Source organism: Myotis brandtii, unplaced genomic scaffold (genome assembly GCF_000412655.1).
Source record: "Myotis brandtii unplaced genomic scaffold, ASM41265v1 scaffold4, whole genome shotgun sequence".
NCBI classification, from domain to species: domain Eukaryota; kingdom Metazoa; phylum Chordata; class Mammalia; order Chiroptera; family Vespertilionidae; genus Myotis; species Myotis brandtii.
Window position 1 is genome coordinate 2123383 of NW_005365371.1, and position 15077 is coordinate 2138459.

General features: G+C 45.2%; 1 protein-coding gene across 1 annotated transcript in view; it reads right to left on the minus strand.

The window, feature by feature from the left end:
* ITGB5 (integrin, beta 5) overlaps positions 1-13415 on the minus strand; it is a 122308-nt gene extending 108893 nt beyond the window's left edge. The window contains exons 1-2 of the mRNA XM_005873124.2: positions 13385-13415; positions 2724-2810 (exon numbers count right to left, since the gene is read on the minus strand). Coding sequence (XP_005873186.2) covers positions 2724-2810; positions 13385-13399 — 102 coding nt within the window. The 5' untranslated portion in view covers positions 13400-13415. The remainder of the gene's footprint in view (positions 1-2723; positions 2811-13384) is intronic.
* Positions 13416-15077: the final 1662 nt, after the last annotated feature.

Genomic DNA, 15077 nt, shown 5'->3' on the forward strand with positions numbered 1-15077 from the left:
CCGAGGGGTCCCAGACTGCGAGAGGGCACAGGCCGGGCTGGGGGACCCCCCTCCCCCTGCCCCCCGAGTGCACAAATTTTTGTGCACCGGGCCTCTAGTCTATACTAATAATAGAGAAATAGCAAATTGTCCAGGATGCATCGGAGTAACCAGGGGAAAACATCACAGTAACAGTAACAACCAAACAGCAGGCTGCGTGGGGCGACCAGGCCGGCAGGAGGGTTAGTGAAGGACGACCAAACGACTGAATAGCAGGAGGCATGGGGCAACCAGGCCGGCCGGAGGGGGCAGTTGGGGGTGACCAGGCTGGCATGGGGGGCAGTAAGGGGCAACCAGGCCGGCAGAGGGGGGCAGTTGGGGGCAACCAGGCTGTCGGGGGGGGCAGTTGGGGGTGATCATGCTGGCAGGGGGAGGTGGGTAGGGGGGATCAGGCTGGCAGGGGGGACAGTTAGGGGCGATCAGGCAGGCAGGCAGGTGAGAAGTTAGGAGCCAGTGGTCCCGGATTGTGAGAGGGATGTCTGACTGCCAGTTTAGGCCCAATCCCCAGGATCGGGCCTAAACTGGCAGTTGGACATCCCCTGAGGGGTCCTGGATTGGAGAGGGTGCAGGCTGGACTGAGGGGACCCCCCCCCATGCATGAATTTCGTGCACTGGGCCTCTAGTTTTACACATAAGAAACTGACAATAAATCATGGCAAAACTGTACTTAAACTTTGATTTTCTAACTCCATGTCTTTTTAGCAGGCCTCTTTTGTCAACGATGAATTCCTGCCAGACTCTTGGCTGAATCTGGGAATATTAAGATGAATAAGACATGGTTTAGGTTCTCAAGGAGATGATGACTTAGTTGATGACAGGCATGAGAACAAATGAACAGAATAAGAATAGTCTATAAGTGCTATTGAAGGAGTAGAGTATGGCAGACAAAGAAGTGATCATGGCCTGCACATGCACACACAATAAATAGCCATTTAATGAACTCCTTTAATCAATATTTATTGAGCAACTACTGTGCGTCAGGTACCACTCTGGGTGCTGGAGATATAGCAATGAAGAATACAGATAAAACACCTTCCCTAACATTCTGGTGGAAAAAGCTTGCATTCTCATATCAAATATGGACAGACAGATGGATGAATGGATGGACAGACAGACAGACAGATGTGTCAAGGGAAAACCATGGAAGTCTTCATAGAGTAAATGAGACTTGACCTGAGTCTTGGAAACCTGGAGACAAGATGTTGGCCAGGGGAAGGTGTGGGCCGCAGAAGGCCCTGAGGAGGAGCAGCACAGGGAGAACCACGAGGGTGCTCATCAGTCAGGGCCCTCTGGGGATCTTCAGGTGGCTCCCTCTGGCTCGAGGGCTGGGGTGGGCACGGGACAATGGTGGGGAGGCAGGAACTTGGATTTGTCCTGCCGGTCATAGGGAACCAGTGAAAGGTTTTAAAGAACATTTATAACAAAGACACGATACTAGGAAAAATTCTAGGGCAGTCACACGATGGAGGCAGTGTAGACCAAGCTGGTTTTGCTCAGTGGGTAGAGCGTCAGCCTGCAGACTGAAGGATGCTGGGTTCAATTCCAGTCAAGGGCACTAGCCCGGGTTGCGGACTCGATCCCCAGTGTGGGGCATGCAGGTGGCAGCTGATCAATGATTTGCTCTCATCACTGATGTTTCTATCTCTCTCTCCCTCTCCCTTCTTCTCTGAAATCAATAAAAATATATATTTTTTAAAAAGAGGCAGTGTAGCCTACAGGAAAGAGCTGGGTTCAGAAATCCAAGAAGCCATACTCAAACCCCAGCTTTGGACCATCATGTGGCCTTGAAAGAGATACTTTACCTCTTGAGCCTCAACTTTTCATCAATAAAATGGGTGTATTACCGCCCACCCGACAGAGCTGTTGTGGTGATTAGAGATACTGTGTACAAAGTGTGTGGCATCTAGCAGGGGTCCCCAGGTGATCCCTGGACCACTTAGGCTGCGTCAGGGCAAAGAGCCTGGCCTCCCTGACGGGCACCACAAACTGAACTGCAGAGGCTGAGCCGGTCCAAACGAAAAGTTTTCAGTTCTTTCAAAAAGAACCTTAACGGTACACTAGTGCACTCAGGGCTTATGCCCATGGTTCTCACGACAGTCTAGAAAACTGACCCAGCATTTTCCTTTAGAAACAGATCACTTCCCAATTAGCCCATCAACCTTGATATGTGCATTGCTTTAGGATAGCCATCTGCTCAAACTGACACTCTTTCCTATAGGGTTTGAAGAAACAGCAGCCATTATTTCTCAATAAAATCATTCCATGAAGGCCAGTTCACGACATTCAGTTCATCCTCAAATAAGCCACATTACGATGAGCAGCACCCACCCACCTGTCACCCACCCAGGCATGTTCTGAAATACACTCACTTCACAAGCTCAGGTCTCCGACTAAAGAGAAAACTACAGTACACAAGAGTCGGTCATAAGGGGTTCCCCCCACAAAAGGAGAGAAAGGCCTTGCTTCCCTAAAACAGAATTAAAACGTTCAACACTCTATCTAGAGACCCAATGTTATAAAAATGCCACTTTTCTCTGGTCACTGCCCTGGAAAAAAGAGGAAAAGACAGCTTGCAGAAAGAATCTGCACACACTTTTTCTGTCCAATCAACTTCTGTGCTGTGACCCCCTCCCTACCCCCAGAGCATTCCCTCCCTTCTTCCTCCCCTTCCCTGGCCCACATACCTCTTTGGAGCACCAGGCACATTTGGGGTGGATTAGCAGGCATTCTTCACAAGAGGTGGCACTTCCGCGAGTGCATTCATTGAGACCTTCAAAGCAAGATAAAGGTGCACCAATCAGTTCCTGGCCATAATCCCTATGGATGAGGCCTTTGAATGGGCCGGGAGGAGGAGTCCCTTCCTTTATGAATGGGGAGCCTGGGTAAGGCTGCAGGGAGCAGGCCCCCGGTGCTAATTGCAGGTTAAGGCTCATGGGCTGAAGCCAAACACTGGGATTTTGAAGCACCCACCAAAAGCATGCACACCTGTGTTAGCACCTCCCCTTTCTTCTGCTGGACACACTTGGATTTCCACCCCCTCCTCATACCATAGCAGGTTATACATAACAACATAACATAATATAACATAACATAACATAACATAACATATCAGGCCTCATTATACTTTCAGCCAAAATTACAAAAAAAAAATTACAAAAGAGGAAATGAAAGAACAGATCAGTCTCCTTCAGGCATAAGAAATGAAAATCCTAAATCGGGTGGTACCACACCAAATCCACAGTGCACCAAAAGAAGCCAGCACAGCCCTTAAAGAAGAATGTAGCCCAGGAACACAATGCGGGATTAAGATAAAGAAAATCCATGAATTCAATATATCTACTGCTGGGTCAAATAAGACAAGCCATATCATCACCTCAGGTAATGAAAAGGCATTTGATCAAATTCAAAACCTATCCCACCAAAAAAAAAAAAAAAAAAAAAATCAGAAACTAAGATTAGAAGGAAATTTTTTTATTGTTGTAGTTACTTATTTAAAACCCAGGCCATCCCCCTCCGGCAATGGTGTTGAGGTGAAATCCATTGTCCCCTCCCCTCCCTCCACTCCACCTTCCTAACCCACCCTCTGACCCTGCCCCCACCTCCCAGCAGCACAGGTGAAACTGCTCAGCCCTTTCTTTTCCTTCCTCTCTGAAACATCAGGACAGATTTTTTTCTTGACCAAAAGCAGAACTTGATGGTTTTTCTCGGAATGAAAATGACTCTATTTGGTCCTAACAGACCCACTGGTCTCTCCTAGAGACCTAGTTGCCCAGAGCACGATGGGCGGAATAAGGAAAACCCAGCCATGGGAAGAAGGGCTCAGAAAGTCGAGGGGGAAATAGTCAAAAAGAGGAAAGGGAGAGAATGGAAGAGAAAATACAGGGAAATAGAGATCGTTACCTATCTCCTAAACACCAGAATAACTTTTATTATAAGGCATCTCGAAACTGGAGTATTTCCCTAATTTGCTCATTTTAACTCCCTGCTTCTCCTTTGTCACTAGACATAAAATCACACAGGAACTGGGTGACACAGGAAGCTACACTGGGTCTCCCCAAGGGACACTGGAGGGACAGAATGGTAGCTGGCATAGGCGGGAGGAGAAATGGGCAGGACCTGAGTTGCTGGGAAGAACGAAAGGGTGGCTTGAGGTGAAAACAATGGTTTCTACCAGCCACAGACCTCCTGAACCCTGGGTCCCTGTCCCCCTGCCATCATTCTGTAGGGACCCCTGCCTCCCAGCCACGGAGCTGGCATTGCTCAGACACCACCTCACTGCCAGTCCTGCGGCAGGGCCTCCTGGGTACAGCCCTGGACGAAGAGCACACTTGCCCAGAGAGACAGCTCGGACCAACCAGGGTGCATGACCTCACTTGAGCAGGGTCCCCTCCCAGGTCCAAACACTGACCGAGAGAATCTTAGACTCCTGCCTGCTGCCTGCTTACAGTGACTTTCAAACGGGCACTTTCGCCTTTAGGAAAGAGAATGTGTGCGGGATACACTTCAAATGCCAGTTGCATTTTTTCGGTCCAATTCCCTTACCTGTCAGAAACCACCACCTGAGGGGGGGAACAATCAAATCTAGAATGAAAGTGACTTTCCCCTGCTCTCCTCAGCTCGTCAAATACAAACTCAGGCCCTCGTGCTTTGATGTATAAAATTATTTCCATACAATCATGGAACTACAGAACCTTGGAGCTAAAAATGTTTTAAGATGAGCGAGTCAAGCTGCCTCATTTGATGGATGAAAACATGAAAAACAAGAGTGATTTGGAACCAGGAGCCCAGTCTACAAGGAGAGGTCAGAGAGGATGCTGGCCAGCAAGTGCCCATGTGGGGACCTCCTGATGGTCCGGCACCCTGCCAGACTCAACGCCACGTGACAGGGAGTCCCAGCGTCCTCTGGAAGAGATCTCCAACAGGCCTTTGGTCAAAAAGAAACTTGAGATCGAATATCTCATCTATGTCTCTGAATCCACATAAACTCACAAATACCACTTTCTAATTACCAGGGCCTCATCACTGAGCTCTGGGAACTTGGAGTGTGGGGGGAATCTGGGCTCAGAGATCCTCGGTTCTGACCCAGATGAGACTGGGCTCTAACCCTCTGCGTTGCCAGCCTAAGACCTTAGACCAGCGGTGGGCAACCTTTTTGTGAGTGCGTGCCAAAACCAGCAAAATCTCTGACTCACAATTCTTCTGCGTGCCAACCCTAATTTTTTGAGAACATGTTACGCCTACTTGATCTCTCTTAAGGTGTATGTATGTGAAGAACCTTGAAGAAATAATAAAATTCATTCGAGCGACAAAAACACAGTATATGATGATGAAAAATACATTTATTTTTTAATGTATATATGTACACTGATAGTCCGACAGAAAACTTTATGACTCTGTTTGATATTATCAGTGGGACTTTTGCTGCTGCATCACTGATGACAGAGATTTTACATCAGGTTTATATTTCATGATCTTCAGAGATATGCACGAGCTACTACTTTCATCCGTCAGGCTACTCCTATTACGAGACTTAACAAAATTCATCACTGAGAACAAAGATTCACAAACGTATGTGGATGAAACCAAAACACTGGTCGGATCTAGGAAGGCAGAGAGAGTTAAGGCAGAGACATAGAAATTGCTCTTCCCCTCTCTCGTCAATCCACGTCTATGGTCTTTAAGATAACTTGTTATGTAAAATTATTTATCTAAGATGCACCTACACTGAATTTATCTGAAAAATAAAAAAAGTCGATATTAAGAAAAAAATTGTAAATGAAAGATTATAAGAGAGGGTTTCGCGTGCCAGCAAAAGTTACTGGTGTGCCATGTTTGGCATGCATACCAGGGGTTGCCCACCTCATAACGAGTGCCAGTCAGTGTTATGAGCCTTAGACATAACACTGAAGAGGCTCAAATGTGACAGACTGTAAAATATCTGTCATACTGCGTTGCTAATTGTTTATAGTTTGTTATTAACATTCACACGCAATAGTAAAGTAGTTTTATTGTGCTCGAAATTATTCCCCTAGAATTAGGTTGCTGTTGGAACAAAATCAAAGTTTAAAAAAACCCGCACTCAGCATGCCAAGCACGGGACTAGGGGATGCTAGAGGTACAGAGACGAGTGAGCCAGGCCTTGCTCCCCAAGAGCTCACAGCCTGCCAGGTACAGGCAGCAGACAGGCACTCTAGGCACCGACGGCAAAGGCTGTGTGCTGATACGTGTCATGGTGCCAGAGTTACTCCCTTTGGCACCTCTCCCCTCTCCACCTATTAATGTTTCAGACAGTTTGGATTTGGCTGGATGAGTCACTCGGCACCAATAGCACTGCGAAAGGAAGGAAGCAATGAATAAAAAGCTAAACAGCCCGAGTTCACAAATGTCAGAGTGTTGTGTCTAGGTCACGGAAAGGCGCTAGCGGCACAGACGAAGGCCACATCTTTTCTTAGTTGCTGTTCGTGTAGTGACTACTCCCAGCTCAACTTCAACTGCCTGCAGCGCTTAATGTCTCTGAAGCCTGGGGTTTACTGCAAACCATAATCTAAAAATATGCTCTCCTTCCGAAACTCATTGACTCACCCCTCTCTTTCATCAATCATATCCAGGCGGCCATCATGTCCGGCTGATCATTCCTTCAAGATGTATGAAATGTTTCTTTCAGCCCAGTCCAGCCCTTCCTGCCCACCCCCTCCACCCCACACAGTCCACGCCAGGCCCTCTGCGGATTCCTGCAGCAGCCTCCTGGCTGGCCTCCCTCCCTTCTGCCTCTCACCAGCATACGTCCAAGGTCAACACCTCCTGAAGCACATATCCAGCAGTTGAAGTTTCCTGACCAAAACATTCAGTGGGATAGCAGGAGTGAGCACCAGGCTGGACCAGCCCTACCGGCTGGGGGAGAGGAGACCAACGCTATTCAGGTGGGAGGTGGGAAAAGCATGATGAGCACATGGGGTGTACGCTCTTCCCTGGGAAGCACATGAACAGTAGCAGACCATGACATTCGGAGCAGTTAATGTCTGTGCCATCACCTTCAAGATACAAGTGAGAAGCCAGGTCAGAGAAATACAGTCCTGAATTACATTGTAGTCACTGTTTTCAAGACAACAGAAAAAAAACAACATTTCATTATTCGTTTTTTTCTTTTTTTTTTATAAAAAAATATAATTTAATTGATTTCAAAGAGGAAGCGAGAGGGAGAGAAAGACAGGAACATCAATGATGAGAGAGAATCATTGATTGGCTGCTTTCTACACACCCCCTACTGGAGATGGAGCCCACAACCTGGGCAAGTGTGTGCCCTAGACCAGAATTGAACCTGGGACCCTTTAGTCCATAGGTCGACACTCTATCCACCGAGCCAAACCAGCCAGGGCACATTTCATTATTCTTGTTTAAAAAAGAAAAAAAGTTGGTAAGGTGCTGGCATGCTTCTCCCTATGACCTGAACTACATCTGCCACATTTGTCCACACAATAGATCAATTATTCCCAGTACAGAATCCAGCAACTAAATGGGCATGGGGGGAAGAGGGATTTGAAGATGTTACTATCTATAACAATAAAAGAGTAATATGCTAATTAGACCAGACGTCCTTACAGACGAAGCCGGGGCTGCAAGGGAAGCCCGGGTCCCGAGTTCCAGAGGGAAGCCCGTGCCTGCAGCCAGGGGAAGAAAGGCCTACTCTTGCACGAATTTCACGCATCGGGCCTCTAGTGAAATAGAATATGCTCTAGGTAGACAAACAACCAGCAAAGAAACAGCAACCCTAAATGACTCACTTGGTCAGATGGACTTAATTGACATCTTCAGAACACTTCACCCCAAAGCCACGGAATATACGTTCTACTCAAGGGCCCATAAGACATATTCAAAAATAGACCACATATTGGGTCACAAACAAAGTCTCCCCAAATTCAAGAAGATTGAAATCATACCAAGCATCTTCTCAGATCACGATGGCATAATATTAGAAATGAACTACAAAAAAAACAACCCAAAATACTCAAACACTTGGAAGCTGAATAGCATGTTATTAAATATTGATTGGGTTACCAATGAGATCAAAGAAGAAATTAAAAGCATCCTGGAAACTAATGCCAACAATGATAACACAATCCAAAACCTATGGGACGCAATGAAAGCAGTCCTGAGAGGGAAGTTTATAGCTCTTCAGGCCTATCTCAAAAAGCAGCAAGAAATGGTAGTAAATCATCTAACTTTACAACTCAAAGAATTAGAAAGAGAGCAACAAGAAAACCCCAGAGTGAGCAGAAGGAAGGAGATAATAAAGATTAGAGCAGAAATAAATGACATAGAGACCAAAAAAACAATACAGAAAATCAATGAAACCAAGAGCTGGTTCTTTGAAAGGATAAACAAGATCGACAAACCTCTAGCCAGGCTCACCAAGAAGCAAAGAGAGAGGACCCAAATAAACAAAATCAGAAACGATAGAGGCGAAATAACAACAGACCCCACAGAAATACAAATGATTGTTAAAAAATACTATGGACAGCTCTACTCCAACAAACTAGACAACCTGGAGGAAATGGACAAATTCCTAGAAAAATACAACATTCCAAAACTCAATCAGGAAGAATCTAAAAATCTCAATAGGCCAATAACTATGGAAGAAATTGAAGCAGTCATCAAAAAGCTTCCAGCAAACAAAAGCCCAGGACCAGACGGCTTCACAGGGGAGTTTTACCAAACATTCAAGGAAGAACTAAAACCTACCCTCCTCAGACTACTACAAAAAATTCAAGAGGAAGGAACACTTCCAAGCTCATTCTATGAAGCCAGCATCACCCTAATACCAAAACCAGGTAAAGACAACACAATGAAAGAGAATTACAGGCCAATATCCCTCATGAACATAGATGCCAAAATCCTCAACAAAATCTTAGCAAATCGGATCCAGCAGTACATCAGAAAGATCATACACCATGACCAAGTAGGATTTATCCCAGGGATGCAAGGATGGTACAATATCCGCAAATCAATAAACGTGATACATCACATAAACAAATTGAAAGAAAAAAACCACATGGTCATATCAATTGATGCAGAAAAAGCATTTGACAAAATCCAACACCCATTTTTGATAAAAACTCTCAGCAAGGTGGGAATAGAAGGATCATACCTCAACATAATAAAAGCCATATATGACAAACCCACAGCCAACATCATACTCAATGGACAAAAACTAACACCATTTCCCCTAAAAACAGGAACAAGACAGGGATGCCCACTCTCACCACTCCTGTTCAACATAGTACTGGAAGTATTAGCCATTGCAATTAGGCAAGAAGAAGAAATAAAAGGCATCCAAATTGGAAAAGAGGAAGTAAAACTGTCCTTATTTGCAGATGACATGATATTATACTTAAAAAACCCTAAAGACTCCATCAAAAAACTATTAGACTTAATAAAAGAATTCGGCAATGTAGCAGGATACAGAATTAACGCCAAGAAATCTATGGCATTTCTATACACCAATAGTGAACTTGCAGAAAGAGAGACTAAAAAAGCAATCCCATTTACCATCTCACCAAAAAAATTAAGCTACCTAGGAATAAACTTAACTAAAGAGGTAAAAGACCTCTACTCAGAAAACTACAGGACGTTGAAAAAAGAGATAGAGGAAGACATAAAGAGATGGAAGAACATACCATGTTCTTGGATTGGTAGAATCAACATCATTAAAATGTCCATACTACCCAAAGCAATCTATAAATTCAACGCACTTCCCATTAAAATACCAACGGCATATTTCACAGACCTAGAACGAACTCTCCAAAAATTCATCTGGAACAAAAAACGACCCCGAATAGCTGCAGCGATCCTGAGAAAGAAGAAAGTAGGTGGGATCTCAATACCAGATATCAAGCTGTATTACAAAGCCACTGTTCTCAAAACTGCCTGGTACTGGCACAAGAACAGACATATAGATCAATGGAATAGAATAGAGAGCCCAGAAATCAGCCCCAACCAATACGCTCAATTAATATTTGACAAAGGAGGCAAGAACATACAATGGAGTCAAGACAGTCTCTTCAATAAATGGTGCTGGGAAAATTGGACAGATACATGCAAGAAAATGAAACTAGACCACCAACTTACACCATACACAAAAATAAACTCAAAATGGATAAAGGACTTAAATATACGACCGGAAACCATAAAAATACTAGAAGAATCCAAAGGCAACAAAATCTCAGACCTATGCCGAAGCAATTTCTTCACCGATACAGATCCTAGGGCATTGGAAACTAAAGAGAAAATAAACAAATGGGACTACATCAAAATAAAAAGTTTCTGCACAGCAAAAGAAACCATCAACAAAACAACAAGAAAGCCCACTACATGGGAGAACATATTTGCCAACATTATATCTGATAAGGGCCTAATCTCCAACATTTATAGGGAACTCATACAACTTAACAAAAGGAAGATAAACAATCCAATCAAAAAATGGGCAAAGGACCTAAATAGACACCTTTTAAAAGAGGACATTCAGAAAGCCAAGAGACATATGAAAACATGCTCAAAGTCGCTAATCATCCGAGAGATGCAAATCAAAACAACAATGAGGTACCATCTCACACCTGTCAGAATGGCTATCATCAACAAATCAACAAACGACAAGTGCTGGAGAGGATGTGGAGAAAAAGGAACACTTGTGCACTGCTGGTGGGAATGCAGACTGGTGCAGCCACTATGGAAGACAGTATGGAGTTTCCTCAAAAAACTGGAAATGGAACTCCCATTTGACCCTGTGATCCCACTTCTAGGAATATATCCCAAGAAACCAAAAACACCAATCAGAAAGGATATATGCACCCCTATGTTCATAGCAGCACAATTCACCATAGCTAAGATTTGGAAACAGCCTAAGTGCCCATCAGTAGATGAATGGATTAGAAAACTGTGGTACATCTACACGATGGAATACTATGCTGCTGTAAAAAAGAAGGAACTCTTACCATTTGCAACAGCATGGATGGAACTGGAGAGCATTATGCTAAGTGAAATAAGCCAGTCAATGAAGGAAAAATACCACATGATCTCACTCATTCATGGATAATAGAGACCATTATAAACTTTTGAACAATAATAGATACAGAGGCAGAGCTGCCTCAAACTGATTGGCAAACTGCAGTGGGAAAGCCAGGGAGGGTTGGGGGGCAGGAGGGAGGGGACACTGGGGGGTAGGGGAAGCCGGGGAAATGTCAAGGGCGGGGAAAAAAAGGACACATATGTAATACCCTTTTGTAATGCTTAAGCAATAAAAAAAAAATAAAAAATAAAAATAAAATTATATAGGGAAAAAAAAAAAGAATATGCTCTAGGAAAGATCTATCTTAGTTCACATTTTAGACTGCCTTTTTGAACATCAGACATCAGCAAAACACCCAACAATGTCAGCTTTAGATATAAGAATTGTGTCTAGGTCACAATGGAAAACTTTCCACATTTTTAAAAAAATGTGCATGCTCTTTATATACTAATATAAAGCTTACTCTGATATACTGCTATGTTAAAAATAAAAGACTGAGCCTGCTGGGTGGCTCAGTCAGTCGGAGCATCATCCTGTACACCAAAAGGTCGTGGGTTCAATTCCCAGTCAGGACATATATCCAGGTTGCAGGTTCAATCCCTGGTTGGGGCGTGAGTGGGAGGCAATGACCAATGTCTGTCTATCTGCCTCTCTCTCTCTCTCTCTCTCTCTCTCTCACACACACACACTCCCCACCCCCTTCCTCTCTGTTTAAAATCAATAAAAACATAACCTCGGGTGAGATTAAAAAATATAAATAAATAAAAGGCAAGATGCAGACCTGTGTTTAGTGCTGCCTTTCAATGAGAATGGGGGAGGCCTATTTGTAACATATGTGCAGAAAGTACTCCGGGTACTTTCAGGGACAATCTGGACAGCTCAGTATAGGTGGGGTCCTGGATGGGAAACTAGAACAGAAAAAGGACATTAGTTAAAAGCTAAGGAATCTGAATACGTATGGGCCTTAGTTAATAATGATATGTCAATGCGGCTCCTTAATTGTAACAAACGAACCATACTAACATAAGATGTTAATAACTGGCAAAACTGGAAGTGGGTATATGGGAACTGTCTGTACTATCTTCTCAATTTTTCTGTAAACCTAAAACTGTTTTACATTTCTTTTTTTTAAATATATTTTTATTGATTTCAGAGAGGCAGGAAGATAGAGAGATAGAAACATCAATGATGAGAGAATCATTGGTCTGCTGCGTCCTGCATGCCCCCCACTGGGGATTGAGCCCGCAACCCAGGCATGTGCCCTTGACCGTAATTGAACCTGGGACCCTTCAGTCCATAGGCCGACGCTCTATCCACTGAGCCAAACCAGCTAGGGGGGGTTTACATTCCTTAAAAGTTAACATTTTGGGGGTTTTTAATGCCATTGAAACCATGGAGTGGTTGTATCAGGAACCTACGGTAAGTAGGACCAGGGCAGTTCACCTGGTAGCAGGTGAGACAGACCTCCCCTCCAGTCCCCGTATGTGCTATGAGCCAAGGGAAGGAAGGAGAGGCCAATTCTGCTCCACCAGAGGGATGCAGAGAAGCCTCCACAGGGGAGGGGGCATTTGGGCTGGAATTATGGGATGAGGAGAGGATATCATGGGCATGAAAGATCCAAGGACTTGTTCTGCCACTTACTGGCTACGTGACCTTGAGCAAGTCATTTTACCTTCCCAGGCCTCAGCATCTTCATGCAAACAGTTCAACTAAATGGTCTCTATCACAGATTCAGCTACACCATCACCCCCCACCCCCGCCACCAATCAAATGGGTTCTCTCTCCCCCAGAATGTTTCTTCCTAATAAGCTACATGAAGAGTCCTGACCTCAAAACTAGTTGGAGAAGGCAGTGAGGAGGTAAGGATGAAACAAGCCACACACACACACACACACACACACACACACACACACACACTCCTAAGACTTGCTGTTCATCTATGCATTCAACTAATATCATTCAGACACAGTTCCAGGCACAGAGGATAGAGAGGAATCAGACTGATAAAACTCCCTGCCTCACGGAGCTTATGTCCTGGATGGGGGATACCCTTGTTGGAGAAGATAGATAAGAACAAGGTAAGCAAGTACATGAGCTGGCGATGAGAGCTAAGGAGAAAAATCAAGGAAGGAAAGGATATAGGAAGAAGGTGGGGCAGGAGGCTGCAGCTTTAGTTGGGCGTGGCTGAGCGGGAAACTACCTAGAAAAGGTAGAGGAAGCCGCCCGCCCGCATCTCAGGGAGGAGAGTGTTCCAGGCCGAGGAAGAGCCTGCGGCGGGAGCAATGGGAGCCTGGGCATCTCGCTGGAAACAGCCAGGAGGAGGCATGTGCTGCTGGAGGGAAGTGTGCAGGGGAAGTGGTAAGAAAAATAAAGTCAGGGGAGTAGGGCAAGGGAGAGCTCACGGAGAGCCCAGCAGGACACTGGCAGACTTTTTGGAGGGTTTAAAGCAGAGTGGCATGATCTGAGTTAAGTTTTAGCAGGATCACTCTGAGTCAGAGTGAAGAATAACTCAAGGGGCACGTGCAGAAGCTGGTCCCAGGCCTACAAGAGACAAGCAACCATCTCTGCAAAGCTCTGGTGGGGGTGGGGGCAGGGGAGGGTGGAAGTAGGGGAGGGAATCCAGTAAGGAGCAGGCAGGCCATGCTATGTACAGCCCCCACCAAACATCCGCCATAGGGGATGTGTCAAGGCCTGTACTGGAGCAAACTTTTCATGGTGTGGCCCAGGAATCAAACCCTGCTTTCAACGGAAGCAAGAAGAGGCCTCACAAACAAATGGGCGCCTGTAAATAAAGTGTCCTTTACATCTACAAAGGCCATTAATCCCATTCCAACTGCAAAGAAAGAACACAAACCGTAGCTTTAGCTTCCAAAGCCCTGGGCCCCAGTCCAATGAAGATACCTGTGAAAAGAGCTGTGATCCCATGACCCAGCCGCACACCAGCCCGAGAAAGGACACTGTTGTTTAAGTGCTGTGTGACTGCCCCACACTGCTGATAGCATTAGCACTTCTCAGCATATGCCTGCGCACCAGCTGAAGGAGAAAAGGTAGTTGCCAGGCAGGCACCAAGGGCCTTTTGCCAACTACTTAGATATTTTAATTCCCCGTTGCCTCAGCAGCTAAATAAGCATGGAGAACAAGCAGACGAGGAATACTAATTAGAGCTAATTAGGCCCTGCCCTCTTCCGCCTCAATCCCCTTTGTACAAAGCCCCTCAATTCAAGGATGATGGAGCCAGAATGTAAATACCTAGGGTAAACAGCAGTCCACACACCAGGCCCGCATCTGCATTTCATTGTCCTGTCACTTCTAAACCTACATCTGATTACCTGAAGAGGGCCACCAACCCACAGGCACATTCCAACAGACCCAGGAACATGGGGGTGGGGGCAAATGCTGCCACCAGGAGTCCTCTAAATAGACTAAAGGGCTCAGAGCATTCTGTTAGCAGGGCATCACTAAAAGGACATTTAAAAAGTAATAAACTATGATAGCAAACACGATGCTAGTCCTGCCATAAGATCAATAGCACATTCCCCACTCCTTAGGGAGCAAGGGCTCACCCCAGAGAAACCCTCCCTTGGTTCTGGGGGAAGACCGGTCCCAGGGCCCTGTCCCGAGGCTCTTGGCCATGGGATAATTCGGAGAGCAGAGAAGAAAAGCCTGGGATGGGGGGTTGTCAGCTTGTTTGAAATGAGCACCCTGAAAAGTCTGTTTCCAGCTGCATGACGCACAGAGATGAAAGTGTGGTGAAAGCAATAGACAGGCAACTTGGCTAATGGTATAGGCCAGTGGTCGGCAAACTCATTAGTCAACAGAGCCAAATATCAACAGTACAACGATTGAAATTTCTTTTGAGAGCCAAATTTTTTAAACTTAAACTATATAGGTAGGTACATTGTTATTAACTTAATTAGGGTACTCCTAAAGCTTAGGAAGAGCCACACTCAAGGGGCCAAAGACCCGCATGTGGCTC